General features: G+C 39.2%; 1 protein-coding gene and 1 long non-coding RNA gene across 5 annotated transcripts in view; one reads left to right on the top strand and one right to left on the bottom strand.

Annotated features, from left to right (window-relative positions):
* Positions 1-1,552: 1,552 nt before the first annotated feature.
* PAWR (pro-apoptotic WT1 regulator) overlaps positions 1,553-18,567 on the bottom strand; it is a 60,781-nt gene continuing 43,766 nt past the window's right edge. For all 3 annotated transcript variants that reach the window (XM_079991858.1, XM_079991859.1, XM_079991857.1), the window contains exons 4-7: positions 18,256-18,290; positions 10,049-10,196; positions 8,258-8,362; positions 1,553-2,951 (exon numbers count right to left, since the gene is read on the bottom strand). In XM_079991858.1, coding sequence (XP_079847984.1) covers positions 2,865-2,951; positions 8,258-8,362; positions 10,049-10,196; positions 18,256-18,290 — 375 coding nt within the window. In that variant the 3' untranslated portion in view covers positions 1,553-2,864. The remainder of the gene's footprint in view (positions 2,952-8,257; positions 8,363-10,048; positions 10,197-18,255; positions 18,291-18,567) is intronic.
* Positions 7,230-18,567, top strand: part of LOC307224758 — a 30,366-nt gene continuing 19,028 nt past the window's right edge. For both annotated transcript variants that reach the window (XR_013842731.1, XR_013842732.1), the window contains exon 1: positions 7,230-7,775. This is a non-coding gene — a long non-coding RNA (uncharacterized lncRNA). The remainder of the gene's footprint in view (positions 7,776-18,567) is intronic.

The raw sequence follows: 18,567 nt of genomic DNA, 5'->3' as shown, positions 1-18,567 counted from the left end.
TTCATATATAGATGCTTATCTAATGAAACTGTCAATGAGTCACAGCACACCAGGTAGTCCAAAATTAAAGCAGATAAGACAACACTGCTTGCCTGCAATTCCTCTACATCTTGCAACTCAAAACATTTAGAACTGCCAGCTATATATTAGGTAATTAATGCATGTCATATTTTTTGGAGCAGAAGTAAAGGGGGAGAGGAGAGGAAGTCAGGTATATTGTTCTTTTTGCGAGCCAACAATCTGTTGGAGAAATTAACAATTTTGCTTCAAGAACTGACCACCATGATTTTTGAAACAAAGGACAATCCCGTAAGGATATGGCTGGAAACCCTAGACATCTTGAGGCTCCTTTCTATAGCATATGTGCACTCAGGGCTTGGTCCTCCAGTCCAGGTTGAAGAGTGAGAACGTATAAGCTGTTGAATAACACCACCCATTTATGCAGATCTACACAGGACATTTTCATGGCTTATTTTAATGGTTTGTGCTTTGAGCAACACTGTGTTAACTGAAGTCAACATGCCAACAATTGCTAAATTCACAGGGCAACCCTGCATATGCCTACTCAGAAGTGAGTGCAATGCAACTTACTCCCAGGTAAATGGGATTAGAGTTGCAGCCTCAACAACCATCCCAGAGAACCAAATGCAACCCCATTCTTCCATGCACATGTTATTTTACATTAAATATATGCATGTAATTAAGTTTACATGCCTCGATTTCTAACAGTTTCCTCAAACTTTTGTAAGTGAGGCATAGGGCTTTTGTTTTGGATTAAAGTTCAAGGCATGGTTCACTCTTGCACTCACAAATGTGTATTTCATCACCTCTCAAATGGAAAGGCACTGTTAGGACAGCCTAACAGAGATTGCCTCAAGAGTCATGCCCACGTTTTTGTTTGTTTACCCCTTCCGTCACAGTTCAGGGATAGGACATTGTTTCTTTGTAACAGTGGTTTTTGAGACATTCCCCACACTGAGAAGCACAGTCTTGTATCACAAAATCCTGATGTATTCCTACTACCCACAACTTGGGATGTTATTTCCCAGATACAGGCACAGGGTATGATTACCTGCTATAAGGAGTGCAGAGTAGTGGTTAGAATAGTTGAAGCATCCAATATGTAGCTTAATATTTCAAGATGCTCCCTCTGCCTCCCTCAGTGGCACATTTGAGAACCACTGCACTACTAACATGCTATGAAAACTTATTCCCAAAGCCTTGTGGCACATTATTGCAAACTGACATTATAGAGGCTGCAGCACCACAGGAACACCAGTTCCACCAGTAGCATACACTGCTAAGCAGTACTTGCAATGCCTTTCTTCATATAGGACACAGAGCTCTGCTTCGCTTCACATCAGAAAAGGCTTTGGGTTTGGGAGGGGCTTTACTTTGGACTATTCTCAAGGCCAGATTGTTCTCAGGACCAACAGCATTTATATTTAAACTAAAAGGGAATGGTGCACTCCCAAGATAAGATCTGGCAGCAGTGGTTTATAAGTGGTATTTCATTGTTCGTAACATAAAATATTGATGCAGACAACAGATGTTAGTGTGTAACAGAACATGCAACATACTTTATTTTAACAAATATTAGTGTTATTCCAGATGTTTTTCTATAATACTTTTAGAGGGCCCAAAAATCATGAACTTCCCTTTTGTACTATATTAACAAATTTTATCACAGCTTCAAAAACCATTATGAATCACAGATAATCCTGATAACCCATTTAATACCAATGCTCATAAAACTTACAAAATGATCCACTATCCTTTATTAAATTTTGCATGATAGAAATAACTGATGTAAACCATAGCATACCACTCTCATAGAGGTGAGATTCAGCCGTAACAGTTTCAATCCAATAAACCATGGCTTATTGGACTGAGAACAAACGTTGTCCTGCACTCTCCCACATTTCGTTCCCTCATGCACTGTGATGCAATGCTTGGGGGAGGGGAGGTGTCTTAAACCAGTTTCCCACTGAATCTCTGACTGCAAACCAGGATATGGAATGAAGACTCATTGTTCTCAGTTCAATACTATGGTTTAATGGACCATGATCATTGTATCTGAACCAGGCCATAGCGTTTGTTAACTGGAAAGAGTGGATTTCCCCTTGTATAAAAGAATAATTTTTCCTGTGGACACGCAAGCATTGTGATTAACCTATAATACATGACACAGACATTTTCCTAAAGACTACTAGTGTTGATAACGATTGGTGATTGATGATTTATAAAACATTTTTTTCTGTCACAAAGCAGCTATACAGGGAATGGGAGATACTATATACCATTGTCAGTATTTCAGATATAGTACAAAATAAAATCACAAAATACAGGATTCTTTGTAGAATAAGTAACACAGCTGTAAAATGTTTCACATCAGTACTGTAGTAAGGCACCCACACTTTACAAGTAGCAAAATATATATTTTGAATCTGTGTAAACAAAGTTTACTCCAATTACTTCCACTCATTTAGAGTGGAAAAGACAAAAAAGTGATGTTTGTATAGACCAAAATTCAATCTTGGCAATCAAATGCTCTTAAAAGCTGGATAATACACATTCAAAATAAAGACATACAGAACAATCAAGAACATGACATTTGAGATGTCTGTGTTTGAATTAATTAACTTGGGAAATGCAAGGGAGTGAGTGTAGAAGTACTCACAAAATCTGAATCTATTTCATTGAAGGAAGAGTATTATGCAAAACATTCATTCTACTCCCCTCAATAATAATAAATAGAAAGACAGTTGTTCTGACACATTGCAGCAAAGACATATTGTAGCTTTGATCTTGAAACATTCAATCAGTAGTTTTCATATTTCATTCCTTGTTGAATCTTTCAACTTCTACCTTGTCAGCTGTCCAACAACTTTTAAGAGTGTCTTATTTTCCTGCTTTAATTGCTCGTTTTCATCTTCTATATCATCTAGGTCCTTTGGGAAGGAAACATAGCAAGGTGTACAGTTATTAATTCATCAAGTCATTTTCTTAATGGACTGGATAATAGCACATTACTATATAAGAGCAAAATGGCAGACAACAAAAGCTGATTGCTAAACACAAACAAAGCAAGTTTAAGATATATGGGCATTAACAGCTTTTAAATTTACATTGAGTAAAGTAAATATCCCATTACCACATAAATGTATTTTGCTATAAGCATGTACAATGTAATCTGAAATGCGGAAGTAAATCAAAATTTGCAAGATTAGTAAAATGTTTTGTGTTATATACACTGGAAAAAATTGAGCTCTCTTAACTCTGAAAAGAGAATGCCTTAATGGATGGTTGTGCTTGAAATGTGTGACCAATGTTACTTACTGAACTGCTCTTTCGCAATGGAAAAATCTTCACCTATTAAAAATGGTTAGCATGCTGCTTCTGTTACTTTTACGCCTGAAATCATGACAAATTTCAAAGCCAAACCAGATGGGACCTCAGTCATTTGATGCCAGTGTCTGTTCCAAATTGGGACTCCCGCTGCAGTCCGAATCAGGACCCCCATACCTGCTGTTCACCTTCAGGCTACAACCTGACGCAGACACACCAGAGGCCCAAACTGATGCAGGTTTCTAGTAGAGAAAGGGTCAACGCCCTCCTACATCTTGCCCTAGTTAACCCCCCATGTCTGCACAATTGCAAAGCATCTATTTCCCTCCTCACGATGTCCACTTATGCCCAGTATTTTTCTCATTAAAGACTGGGTTTATTACAGATCAAGTAATGTTTGATTAAGGAGTACTTTCTGTGACATGCAATGTCCTAGATTCCCTGCACATGACCAAACACCATGGGTGAGATCCAATGTACTATTAGTGCAAGAAGTTTGAAAGCTGACATGAAGGCAGTGGTGCACAACATCTTTTTTGAGTTTGAGGCACAATTTGAATTTGGCTAAGAGCAAGATTCCTGCTAAGTGGAATGGCACTCTTAATGGTTATCACACCATGGGTGAGAAATGACAAGATTACCACCAGCAGCACCGTGGAATGGTGCATACTCTCTCTTTGAGGTTTTTGTGTCTGGGGTAACTGGACAGCAGCAGCAAATAGTTATGCGTACAATGCTGTTGTGTTACTGAGTCCATACTTCTAGACATGGGAATTTTTTTTCTGTGCCAGAATAGTTATAACTATATTTTAACTACTTTACATTATTACCAGTAGTCCAAACATTCTTTCCAAATTAGCTGCTGGGCCCAAGGATGGAAACTTAAAAATGCTTCTCGAGCATTTTGCCAAGTGCCATATATATGAAACGATGGGAAAACAGATAAAGGGTAAAATTGGGAATCGTTGTGCAAGCCAGGAAGGGTGGGGGATCCTTCAGCACTGGAGAGGAGATGAAATAAAAGCCTAGAAAAGCTTGTGTTCTTTGCCAGCAATACAAAGGAGATTTCTGCATTAAGTGACATCTGCTCCAACTGTTACTTATGCACTACTGTACCTAATTTTCCAGGAAACACCTTGTCTGAAACCTGCCCCAGGTAAATCCTTGCCCCTATGTTTGCATTTTAGGAATGGCCTGCTAAAATTGTGTTAATGAGAGTTGCTAGAAATTGTCATTGTTCAGGGTTCTGCCCCCTCCCAAAGATGATCTTCTGCCATCTGGCAAAGACATATTTATTTATTTATACAGGCCTTTAGGTTATACACTGACAAATAAATATGCTGTAATTGGTTTTAACTGGTTGTTTTTATTGATGTTTTTCCTAAGTTTTACCCTGTATTTTATTGGTTTATTGTATTCTGGCAGCTTTGAATTTTATTTTTTTAAATGTTTTTAACTCTTGAATTGCTCTCGTTTCAATGTTTGTAGTGCTGGGCTTCTTTAAGAGGAAGGGCAGAAGAAAAATCTAATAAGTAATAAGAACAAATATGTAGAAATGTAATCTGAGTGGGTCTGGGGAGGTGGTTGAATCTTACCTCTAATGCACATGCACATAACCACACATGAACATCAAGGTGTCATGGTGTATGAAGGCTATCATTCCACATGCTGGTGAAGCTTATTAGGCCATGAGTGTGGCACAAACAAGATTGTGCCACACTCATAGTCTAAATTGAAGTGTTCTTCTTGCCATGCAATTATATGCCACATGGTGGCCCTGCCCATACTGTTGTATACCCTACCCACTCCCAAGCTGTGGGCATGTCTGCAGGGATGAAGCCTGCCAAATGCACGCTCACTGTGCAATCTGGATTCCAGCTCAGAACAGGTGGTGCCCATTTAACAGGCTTCACCTTTGCAGACATGCCCCAAAATGTGGTGGTGAATTGGCAGGTGCCCCAGAGGCAAGGACAGGAGACACAGCCCTCTCCCCCCGATGATGTTAATTGTGTGTGTGTGTGTGTGTGTGTGTGTGTGTGTGTGTGTGTTATTTTTACCCCACCCATCTGGCTGGGTTCTTTAAAGAACAAATTTAAAACAAGCACCTCAACAAGGCTGTTGAAGAGTGAATGGGCACATCAGATAAAATAGTGGGTTTGGTATGAGAGGGATGTGGGTGGCGCTGTGGGTTAAACCACTGTGACACTTGGGCTCGCCGATCGAAAGGTTTGCAGTTTGAATCCCCACAATGGGGTGAGCTCCTATTGTTCGGTCCCAGCTCCTGCCAACCTAGCAGTTTGAAAGCACGCAGTGCAATTAGATAAATAGGTATCACTCCGGAGGGAAGGTAAACGGCGTTTCTGTATGCTGCTCTGCTTTCGCCAGAAAAACTGTCTGCAGGAGCGGACAAATGCCGGCTCCCTCGGCCTGTAAAGTGAGATGAGCACTGCAACCCCAGAGTTGTTCACAACTGGACTTAATTGTCAGGGGTCCCTTTACCTTTACCTTGGTATGAGAATATGGTTGTTATAAGCATGTTCCTGTTTTCTCCTGTAAATTGTTGGAACATATGGAACTGGGCATTCAGCTGGAGAGTTCTTAGAAGTGTTCACATTATTTTTGTAAACTGCTTTGAAGCTTCTTCTTTTTTACACTCAAGTGGTGTATAAAATTTAATAAAATAAAATAACTCTACCCAACACAGCTGCATGTCCCATCAACTGTAGCAGTACCCTAAAATACATCAGCTGTGCACATTTCTCCCTTCCATCCATACAATGGGCATCTGGATAACTTCCAGTATCTCAAGAGAGGAAAAGGTGGGGAGAAGTGAGATTTAAAGGTTAGTGGCCCATAAGAAATGAGCAAAAGCTAATTGAAAGCAAGTAAAGAATGACGTGAAATCAAATTTCAAGAACAAAGCAGTCATGTCAGGACAGCACTTTGAGGTCAGCAGCTAACTTCATCTGGGGTTGGGAACATGTGGCCTTCCAGATGTTAGGCTCCAATTCCCATCAGCCCCAGCCAAAATACCCAGTGGTCAAGGATGAAGCGGGATGACGTCCAACTACAATTGGAGGGCCACATGTTTCTCATTCCTGGGTTAAAGCATCCACTATGGTTAAAAAAAAAATCCATTTCAGAAGTCATATGTATTAGGAAGAAAAGGAAAGCAACTAGCTTTTCATTACAATAGACTCAGGTTTGCTTTTGTCTTGGCTAATTTGTATCAAGAGAACTGGAGCAGGGCTTTTAAGCCATCTTGTCAAATCCTGATGCAGGAAATCCATAATCAAACACATAATATCCAGACAGGTGGCACAGATACAGCGCACAAGAAGCTCACGTAAGGACATAGTTGTGTGTGTGTATATATAAAATACTTTCTTTCTCACACACACACATACGCTTACTTTGTGGAATGTTTATGCAGCAGAAATAACATTCCAAAAATGACTTAAAGAATGAGCTACTTGGACATGGTCCAACCACAACAACTGTCTGCAACTTAAATACTCAAGGCAAGTCAAAAGGAAGGAGTCAGTCATATATGGGATTTATTTCCTATTTAATTAAGATTCCTTTTGAAAATTACATACCTAATTTAAGAATTAAATGTTTATTGTTCAAGGGAACAAGAGCACCACACACATTCCAGAGTCAAATGACAAAATGTCCGTCAACTAGTGCTATGGTTCTCAACCAATTAGGATGGGGTAGCTTATCTTTTTGGCCCAAGGGCTACACTGAGGGTTGGCCACTCCTGCAAGGGCTGCCTGCCAGTGTGCATGTGTACATGTCTTGCATGTGAACACATACACTTGAAAATACATGGAGCATATACACACACTTAGCAGGGAAGCAGGAACAGCCAGCACACACACACACACTGCTGCCCCCCTACCATCTTTCTACCCAGAGCTGCCCTGGGGAATAAAAACATGGTGTTGCTCAGCTCAGTGCTGGCTTCCTTTGGCTCAAACTGGAGATTGCACATAGTGGTGCTTTTTTGGGAGAGGGGCAACTTTCTTAAGAAAAGGAACTTTGGTTTCTGTTGAGAATGTTCTTGACAGATTGCCTCTTTTTACAATATAGTAAACCTGCAACTTACACACTTTTAAGTTGTGTGCATTAAGCTTTATGCACTTGGCTAAATAAATAAACAAGCAAAATTTAAAAAGGGATGGAAGAGGTGCAGGTGTCAGGAAGAAAGACTTTGGCAAGGTCACCCACCACTGAACTCAATGTGTTTTGACACTGTGCAATTTTACTTTAGGTGCAACCCGCAGAAAGTACCCCCTGGTAAACTGCAAGATTACTGTACATCAGCAAGAAGCCCTTCACCTGAAACTAGCAGGAAGGTCACCTGAATGCAGAAGCATAAACCATCAATAGGAACAAGCAGTTTGGGGATGAAAAGATGCCAGGTAACTCAAAGAGACACACTGGGAACTGCCTGGTTGACAAAAATGAGAGCCACATAATGTGGGACACAAAATACACCACCTGAGCTCAGGAGGAAGGACAGGATAAAAATGTAAAAATAAACCAATAACCAGAAAGTGGTATTACTTACAGGAGTAAGTCCCAGACTGGAAGATGTGTGCACTGTCCCCAAAATTCTGGGCAATTTCTCATACAGTAGTACCTTGGTTTCAGAACAGTTTAGTTTAGGAACAACTTGGATTAGGAACGCTGCAAACCCAGAAGTAGGTGTTTTGGTTTGTGAACTTTGCCTTGGAAACAGAACATGTTCCGCTTCCTATTGTATTCCATTTGTAAATTGAGTCCCCCGCTGCTATGGGAAAGCATGCCTTGGTTTAAGAATGCTTTGGTTTAAGAATGGACTTCCGGAATGGATTAAGTTCGTAAACCAAGGTACTGTATTCCACAGCAAACAAGCACTTACCCTGTTTAATAAATCAATTTCCTCCTTCAGTTTCCCAATTAACTCCTCTTTGTCTTGTGTTATCCTCACAAGCCTGATGTTTTCTTGTCTCTCCTTTGCTAACTCCTTCAAAAAATAAAATAGATAATATTTATTTTAAGAACAATGCAAAGAATAGACATACAAAGTAAATGTAATCAAGTTTAAGATTCAATGGAATTTAGGAGTTCAGCTCTAGACCCAAAATATGCTGCATGTAATAACACACCAATATAGACATACCATAGGTTTTACTTCTATTATCCAGAGTGGGCTGATTTAAATCAAGATGATGAAAATAATTAATTTCAATCAAGTTTCTAACTTTCCATTTCATTACTTCCTGCAAAAGCATGCAATTGGTTGCCATAAGCATTAATGCACAGCTGTCTGTAGCCTCATAAGGCCTTTATATTATATATGGAATATAATTAATAACTGCTGGTCACATCTTTTGCACTATGTAATTTACATTTGTTTACAGGAGAAATTGTGAAATAAAGAATTTCTCTTTTATTTGGTTCTTCCTGTGGATACTAATTGAGATAACATATTAAAAAAAATTTCAACAATGTATAGCATGCTTTTCAAACAAAAGATGTACACAAATTCATTAGAATTCAATTTTCAAAAATGGATAAAAAGACAGACATTAAATTACATTTTAAACAGTACAAAATATGAATGAGCCCAAGGGAGGTTAACAATACCCAGTACATGGCCAAATCATAATGGCTTCCACCTCTCCCCATGTGAATCAACATGGACCCTACTGTTGCAAGCTCCTATGACCATCAACTGAGGCCCTTCTTCATGTGCTCCCTTCACAAGAGGTCCAGATGGTGGCAACACAAGAACAGGCCTTTTCTGCGGTGGTTTCCCACTTGTGGCTGTTACCTCTATAACCAGGTCTTTGGCCTTTAACTATCTGTGCCCTTTTAGAAATGGGTGAGATGTTTTCAATGTCCCAACCACCACCCTGGTATTAATGTATCTATGTGGGAGGGTGGGCTAGTTTGTTTGTTTGCCTTGACCAAGATAAAAAGCAACTAACAAATTTAATAAATAACAAAAACAACAAAAATAATGTGCCTATGCAATTTCATTGAGAGTCCATATAGTCCATAATTTGCACAACAATAAATACATGATGTCTCGTGTTATATTTATGCCTCTCCTTAAAAAATAAATAACCCCCCCCCCCCCAATTCATTGTTTTATGTAGAAAATTATGCAGAGTGTGTGTGTTTGAGACAGAGGATCATAGTCAATATTCTGAAATTTTAAAAATCCAATTTCATTTTTTGGAAAAAGGGTCATTTGATTTTTATCCATTTTGTTTTCAAAAGTACTTTATTGGGAAAGAATATACATGTTCTTTAAAATCTGAGACAAATAGTCAGTTCACTAAGCTCAACAATACTGGTGTCAGATGCACTAAGTCTCATGTGAACTGGCCAGTTTTATTCATACATAATATATGCCTTTATAATAATCAGGTTTGATTCTTGCAATGTATGATACATAAAGGTGCCTGGAAAGACTGTTTAGAAAATCCAACTGGCCAGATTCAAGTGCTGATTTTGAAGGAAATTATCTGCTTCAATATGAACCTACACAATTGTTAAGATCTTAGTTGGACGTCAATATCTAGGTGTTTCTACTTTCTGAAGTAGCTTCTATTCGGTGGCAACCACAGCAAGGTCTTCACAGTGTTGGTGACTTGCTTTACAGAACTCCCTGCCCACACCCACTGACTGATTACACATTTACCTTTTCGAGATCTTCAACCTTCTTTTCCAAAGAATTATTTGGTAAAATGTTTCCAGAAGAATTTGCATCCCTGCTATATCTGTTATATCCTGTTCTGTCTGCTGCTCGTGAATATCTACTAGAAACATCATCTGGTGTGTTTGTTGTGCTGTGAAAAAAACAACAACTTGTAAACATATTTGGTCCATGACCACAATAATGTTTCTTCAGTAGTGTTTAATATTGACAACAAATTATAAAACATAATTTTTTATTTCTGTAGTGAGCTTGTTATTGCTGCAAACCACATATAAAACTGCACATGTATCAGAAATCATGCCTTACAGCTTTAATCCTATATGTGAACTACTCAGAAATACCACTGAATTTCATGGGGCTACTTCTCCGGTATGTGTGAACAAAACTGCAGTCTTGCTCTGCTTATTTGTTAAGGCTATCCTTCTTTGCCAGTGAAGTAATTCACAGAAGCTAACTGCAAGAGAAGTTCCTGGCAGAGCACACGCAAACAATCTGATGAGGAATGAAAAATGGTAATACTCTTTCTGAAACAGTCGCAAGTATAGATAATGAAGAGATTCCAAATAAAAAAGCAGAAATGTAGAAGATGCCTTAGACCAAGTCAGACTGTTTGTCCATCAAGTTCAGAACTGTCTGCTCTGACTTTAAGCAAATTTCCGGGGTCTCAGGCAGAGGCTTTCTCATCCATTACCTGCCACTGGATCCTTTTTAACTAGACATATCAGAAATTGAACCTTCCACCTGGAAAACATGTCCTATTATGCTGAACTTTGGTCCCTCTTATCAAGTTCTGAGGGTTCTCCTGGCCTTCCCAAACGGATTTGGGGAGGGCATGTGGGGTGAATCCCATTGTGCTAGGGGGACTTGTTTTTAGCACAGTTTAGTTAAATACAGCCACAAAAATAAACCTTATAAGATTATAGTATTGTTTCAGTCATTCTTTTATTTAACATTTATCAATAAAATAGTCCTGTATAAAATAGAACTGTATAATGGGTGATCAACTTTCTCAGAGTTTACTCCTACTTACTCTTAGTTATGCCACTGTACCAAAATCCCATAAACTCCACACAACTTAGGCTTCTCTTGCTCACTAAAATGATTAGAAATGTCCTTCTGTTTTTGCAGACATTTTCTACCATACTTTAAAACTTGCCTACCTAAGATTCACCTCTCATGACATTCACCAGACACAGGCTACTTGCAAGTGTCTCCAAATGGCAGCTACACTGTATGGCAAGACCCTAATGTGCAACAGCCCACTGAGCAGATGTATGCTCATGACATGGTTCATAATCACTAATTGCATTTTAAATTGAACATAAGAGCAACAAATTACAGAGCAATTTTTTTGGTACTACATGAGTGTACAATTTGTTCCTATCTCTTCCCTCTTTTACTGTTGCCAAGTCTTAGCTTATTAGCCAAAAATGGAAGTGGGTGAAGCACAGAAAACTGTGTTTCTGCCAGTACCTATCATTCCACTGAGTTTGTGTAGACTGACACAAAGCACCTTTCAGACCTAGCAGCTCTCATTAACGTCACTGTGCAGAAGCCTCTCTCTCTCTCTCTCTCTCTTTCATTCAAACTCACACATGCGCAGCCAAACTTAGGGGTTGGACAGAACAAATGTTTCTCTGCATTTAGCTATAAATACAAACATTTTTACAAAGTATGGCTGACCTACAAATGATGACCCACCTTATTCCTGTGTTCCTTTGCTTTTAATTGATTTTAATCTCTGAACTTTAAATTGTTTTAACCATGCCCAGGACCTACTGGTGAAGGGCAGGTTATAAAAGAAAGAAAAAGAAGACAGATTTTTTAATATAAAAGGTAGGCCTATTTTATATTCTCAAATGGATCATAGGAAAAGGAAGAATCATATAAGTAATGCAATGCTATATTATTTAATCAATTGCTGCAAAACTGATTTGGGCAATGAGATTATTGGATCAGTAATTTTGAAAGTGTTTTTTTTTGGGGGGGGGGGGGAGTATAAAAGCCATGAAATATATTTACTGTATTTCTCGCCCTATAGGACGCACTTTGCCCCCTCCAAAAATGAAGGGGAAATCTGTGTGCATCCTATGGGGCGAATACAGGCTTTTGCTGAAGCTTGGAGAGCGAGAGGGGTCGGTGCGCACCGACCCCTCTCGCTCTCCAGGCTTCAGGAAGCTATCAGCAAGCCTGGGGAGTCTGCGGGAGTTTCCCGCAGGGCTCCCTAGGCTGCAGATAGCAGCCTGCTGCCATTGGCCAGCTCCACAAACTCAGGGGACAGCGGGGAGGTGCAGCGCCGCCATCCCACTGTTCCCCGACCTGGTTTTGGGGGGGAAATGAAGGAAATTTTCCCCCCTTTATTTCCCTCCCAAAAAACTAGGTGCGTCCTATAGGACGAAAAATACGGTAATTTATGCCACATTTGTAGTACACCTTGGTCTCTTAAAGCTGAAGCAGTAAATGTTGTTCTCTAAGATATGTTCTCCCCTATCTTGTTCAGCTATGACTTCTTTCATCCTTGGCCATTAACTAAACTCGCTACGGGTGATAGAAGCTGTAGTCGAACAACATCTGAGGACATATGCTTGAAGACTGCTGCCCTAAGATGATGTTTCCCTCACTCCTGATAGCTGGAGCGTATTATTTTTTCTGAAGCACTGGATCCATGATTTCTACTATTTCACTATTACTGAAATTGGATGGTCTATTTTTACTCAGACTTCTTAGAAAAAGTGTGTGTGTGTCTACATGCATGCATTATGTTTCTATTTGGGGCAGGGGTAAAACATTACCTAGGAAAGAAGCATCCAGTTTATATTTTGGTTAGGTGGGTTGTTAATAAAGCTTAGGGGGCATCTGTAAGTGAAGAAATGCTGACCATCAAGAGTTTATATCACTGACCAGGATGAACAGTAGATCATTAGAGTGGCTCAACTGGGAGCTATAGACCAACATTGGTGTCTGCCATTTTCTCTCCTACAGTAGGAAATGCTTGCATTCCTAAAACTCAATAGGATCAGAGCTAGGCTACATAATTTAAGTATTCCCAAATTGTAGTCAGTGCAAATTAATCTGAACAAACATTCACTAAAGCTGCGCATGTCATGTTCCTCAGGTTCTAAAATTCAGATTTGTCGTTTCAGGAAGCACATTTCCACCAGCTATTTTGAAGGTGGATGTCTGCTGGGCTACAGATGACCATTCCTGCCTCCCTCTGCCCACCATCACTGGGAAGCAAACCACCAGGTAGTTGGTGCACCACTGAACAACATGTCCAGTTAAAAGATTAATGCCCAGGACTTTTTAACAAGCACAATTAATCAGAGTGGGGGAACCCAGTCAGATGGGCTGGGTATAAATAATAAAATTATTATTATTAATCAAACACACACCATGTGTTTTTTGCAGGTGGGGTGAGGAGTCTTACATGACCTTCAGGTATGTGAGTAGGGTGCTTGGTATTTTTTACCTGAAATCACATGTGTGTATTAAACAGAAAACTATTTTACACTGAAAGGAAATCTAGGGACAATTAGTTAACTTGGCACAATAAACTTGGTTCCATGGATGTAACAATCCAGGGAGTGCAGTATAAAAGATTCTTTCAAGCCATGATGACACAATTGTAAGGAATTTTGTAGTTTAATTCTATTACCATATTTGGCACTGCTTGATTTAGCGTGACTTTTAAAAAAATCTATCTAAAAACAGGATGTGGATGTTGCAACACAAACATAATGTTTGTAATTTTAACCCCTAAAACTTGTGTCATTCATATTGTGGAAAAGAATCTAAGAACTGTTATACAGTGTGTACTTCACACAGCCGAACTATTCAAACACACAGTGTATCTTGCTCTTTCTCCTTGTATACCCTCCAACATTCCTCAGAAAATTGGGACATTCTATTCACCATTAGTACATTGTCCCTAGAACGGGTGGTAAGTAGATTAGAGTAAAGTGAGAGGGGAAGAGTATTTTAAAGGGATCTTTCCATTTTTTTATTGTTTAAGGAAAGAATACTTGCCTATGTGTGCAACGCACACACACAAACAGCAAATCACAAAGGTAAACTCTGGTTGACTCTCCCTATAAAATTTCTTTATTTGGTCAAGAAAAAGCAAACATGTTCAACTTTCACACACACAAAATGGACAAGGCAAAGCTCAAGAGGTCCTGACATTAGATAAGAACCTGCCAGCATTTCAACAAGAAAGGAAAAAGTGCAACACTTAGTGCTTCAGCTAATTATTGAAAGAATCACTTCAGTTGTATGTACGCTACTGCTAGCCTAGTAGGACAGTTAGGAGTGTACAGACAAAATAAATAGTAAATTCAATACAAACTTGCAAAGCTGAAAACAAGGCTGGTAACTTGATACTACTACTACTAATCAATATCTGTGCATTCTCAAGACACAGGCTAGATCTTCCCCAATAACATGGGTAGGCTTGCTACCTGCATCAAGACCCAGGACCCTGCATTTATTAAGGGGTATGAGGCAACCAATGGCCACTGGCTGGCCATTGACATTCTTCCTGTTGCTAATAATAGAAAGACCACTGTCTTATGAGATATTATGGGATTTCTATTGCTTTCTACTGAAAGCAAGGACGAGACTGGATCTGCTGTTAGTGACTGATCTATGAATTGAAAGATAATGGTAAAAACCTTTATACAAAAGCTATATAAAACTTCAAGAGTTGGAAATGTAGGTAATATGTAGTCAATAGAACAATCCAGAGATCCCTTAAACCATTTAAGGAATTTTTAAAATGTATATTTCCAATTTCTGATTAGAACATAAACAAGGGTAATCCATTTATTAGCTATAAATTTACCAACTTATTAGTATCAGGCTGGGGTTCATCTGCACTAGTGGCCTGGTTAGATACCTGCATATAGATAAGATTTTTGTAGGCGCATTCCATGAGTTGAGTTTCAGTCATGGGATCTCAGAATTCAAGCCATCATGTCTATGAGAAAGGATTCACTAGAGGAAAATCTAGCATCCTATGGCTGGCAGCCGGGAAGCAGGCTGCAGGTTCAATGCGATCAGCCATGGCTTCTTGCAGGAGGTCTGTAGCAGTTTAATTTGTATTGAGAGACAAGCTGTTCAGACTGTGGGACCAGGCCAGAGTATAGGTCTGCATGGAATTTTATTGGCAGGTCAGATAACCTGATCCTACTGAGTAAAAGGCTACTCAGCAGGACATCAATGCAGGACAAGTGAAGTCAGCAGTTCTTTTTTACCTGCAATCTGTCCTGGACATACAGGAATGAAAGTGCATTGCAGACAAAATTCCAGTTTTAGTCACTGGGAGGCAGAAAGGACACTCAAGGTTTTGGCTAACCATATTTAGCTAATATTTTAGTTTTGGAAAAACTGATTTAGTTTTTCTGTCCACACACTTGTTTGTGGACTCAAATAATGATTTTTCTGGTGGATTTTTTTCTGTTTGGAATTGGCATCATTAAAATTCAAGGCTATATAGTTATTTAAATAAGAATGCAATTATTGCATTTATTCCTAGAAAAAAGTTAACAAGCAGAGAAAGAACATGCATACCAAGAAATTCTAATCTGATTTACTGTAAATTGAGCCAGCCAATCCTGTCTGATCCATGGTAAATCCTTCAGTTATTTTAAACCCTGATAGGTAATTTCTCCTTTGGCCTTTCCTATGTACATATGCTCAAATAGCTTTTCACATACAGCCAAGATCTCAGGGATGAGATATAATGATGGTATACGTTATGTGGGGCATTCATTGCCTGCCACTTTGACTGTGGAAATTGGTCAGTTGCCTTGACATAACGGCATCTGAACTTATGTCATCTACCACCTCTCAATTTACCGTAATTCTTGACCAAGAGGAATTCCAAGAACTGCAGGAGACCTAGGAGTGGGCAATTACTAGCAACCATGGTGCAAGTTCAGACTGTTTCCCCCCCACCCCCTCTTGATCTAAGTGTGTAGTATTACACAGCAGTTTGGCACACAGGGGGAAAGTCTTTGGATTGTTCAAAGCTACACAGTCAAACCTCAGCATCTGAATTAAAAAGCTTTACTGAGACCTGGTATGGAGATATAAGGGATTGTGGGGAGGCAGATTGGTAGCATAAAGAAGCAGTTTGCTCTCTGTGTAAGCTAAGCTAAACAATCTTAAAGTGGAGTCTCACAAGTGAGGAGTAAGAATCACCCCTCACATTGGGTAATTACAAATTTTCACAAGGATTTATTCCACTCCCTAAAGAGGAAGGCTAAGGGTGCTGATGTGGGAAGCAATTCCTCCAATCAGGTCTGAACATATTGGTATCCAGCCAGAGTTTTGACACTCGGGACATGACTGTCCAACACATACATGCAGAGAAAAGGTTTGACTGGTATTTTACATTCAACCAGGAAGATGAAAGTGAAAGATGAGAACTGGGAGAGATTTCTAATCAGCTCCTGGGAGACAGAACCATCTAGGAGGAACCTATATACATGGAGGGTGCTTGGTGACAGGTAAACTGCTATGTGGTGGGGAAACTAGGCCATTGTGCACGTACTATGATTTTTAAAAATGTTATTAATAGTAGTAGTAATATAGGGTGATTCATAATGAAGCATACAGTTTCCATTTACTATCACCCTGTATTATGAACATACTTTTAGCAAACATACTTTTTGTAAACCACTTTACCAATCAAGTGGTGTATAAATTGTAATAAATAAATAAATAAAATAAAAAGAGAAACAAATGAACATTATTTTATACTGATGATATATGACCACTCCAAAAATTAATGCTAAAGCCAAAGTACAATGAAGGCGTACTTTAACTAGGGGGAAGCATTATATCATAAATACTATTTGCATTTATGTAAGGGTTAACCCCCAAAACAGACTGTGACACAAAAAATTATGTTGTTTTTTTTCTTTTACAGACACAGCATTTTATTCTGTGCTTTTCTCTGCACTGGTTTTCACTTTTTAAAAAAGCACCAGCATGCGGGGAGGGGAGGGGAGGGGTACAGAGATACTGGGAATTGTGTTTAATCCCTTCTACCCTGGATCCGTTAACAAAACTAAATTGCTCCCTGAAGCTGCAAAGGAAATAAATGACAACTTTTCTGATGTGGGTGAGGATGTGAGGACGACTTTAGACCAAGAACAGGACTGATGGAGAAGTGAGTTAAAAAATATGCCCTTCCCCAGCACTTCAATATAATTCCCACATTCCCTGTGGCTGCTGTTAAGTGAAAACAACACCAGAAGAAGATGGAAGGCCCACACAATATGTAGTTTGGTCCTTAAGCTCTCTAGATGCTGAAAGAGAAAATGAAGTGTTACATAACCACGACATCTGCAACTTTCTATAACAAATGTAACTGACAAGATGTACGAAGTTTCACATTGCAGAAGTCTGTTGCTACGACAGATAAAACCAACTCCTCTGGCAACTGATGAAAAGCCTGCTGTCAAGTCATTTAAAAATGAAGATCGTGAAACAACTGTAACAATAAATGCTGCCTGTTACATTCTCTTTTTAAGCCTAGCTGACACCTCTAGCAGATTTCTTGAGGCACATTTTAGGCTTTGGGGGCGATAACGTTCACAACATAGACCCATACACATTTACATACTGCTCAACCATCCGAAATTGATTAGGATATCCCCGAAAAAGCATCCTTTCCTCTGATTGGATCCGGAATGTCCCATTTTTTGTTCTGGAGTTCTGCTCTGAGTCAGCTGCCTCACGCCAGACCAAAAGATGCTTGGTTTTTTGTTACCTAGCTCCCAGAAGAGCTCCATGTTGATTAGCAGGATGTTGGAGGGTATGCATTTTCCCTACCCAATCTTTCAACTCTTAGCTAATTCCCTGGTTCTCCAGTAAGTTCAGAAGCAATAAGACCTCCATGAGCAGTTGATTTTCGTTTTGCTCTGTACTTAGGTATTTAAGTGTGGGCACTTTTGTAATACTGAATTTATTCAATGTTTGCTAAATTGCATATTTTTTCTCCTGTTTGGATTTATTGATATATTTTGTAAGTAGACTTCTCTCCTCCACCCAAATGCTTTGTATTTTGGTAAGTGTGTGTTCAATGTAAGCTGTTTTGGGCACAGCTCACTGTGGTAAGGTGACATATAAATAAACGCAATCAATCAATATTTGACTTTAAAATATACTGGTAAATCCCTTACCTTTTGTATCTGTTTGAAATTGTCCTAGAGGTGTCCTATGAAAACAGAAACAAACCAATTAGAGTCAAATTTAATATACAAAATGGCTGATTTAAAACATTACTTGCTTATAATAATGGGCAAACCAGATCAAAATACAGGACAGTCAAACTCAAAGTTATACAAGCATTTCTGGTGTGCCCAGAAATACCATTCTCTGATCTGTGAGTTTAGTGGGACTAGTAAGGTAAAGGTAAAGGTACCCCTGCCCGTACGGGCCAGTCTTGACAGACTCTGGGGTTGTGCGCCCATCTCACTTAAGAGGCCAGGGGC

Source organism: Podarcis cretensis, assembly GCF_951804945.1.
Source record: "Podarcis cretensis genome assembly, chromosome: 10".
Lineage (NCBI taxonomy): Eukaryota > Metazoa > Chordata > Lepidosauria > Squamata > Lacertidae > Podarcis > Podarcis cretensis.
The sequence above is the reverse complement of the archived record's forward strand: the minus strand, read 5'-3'. Positions and strand labels throughout refer to the sequence as shown.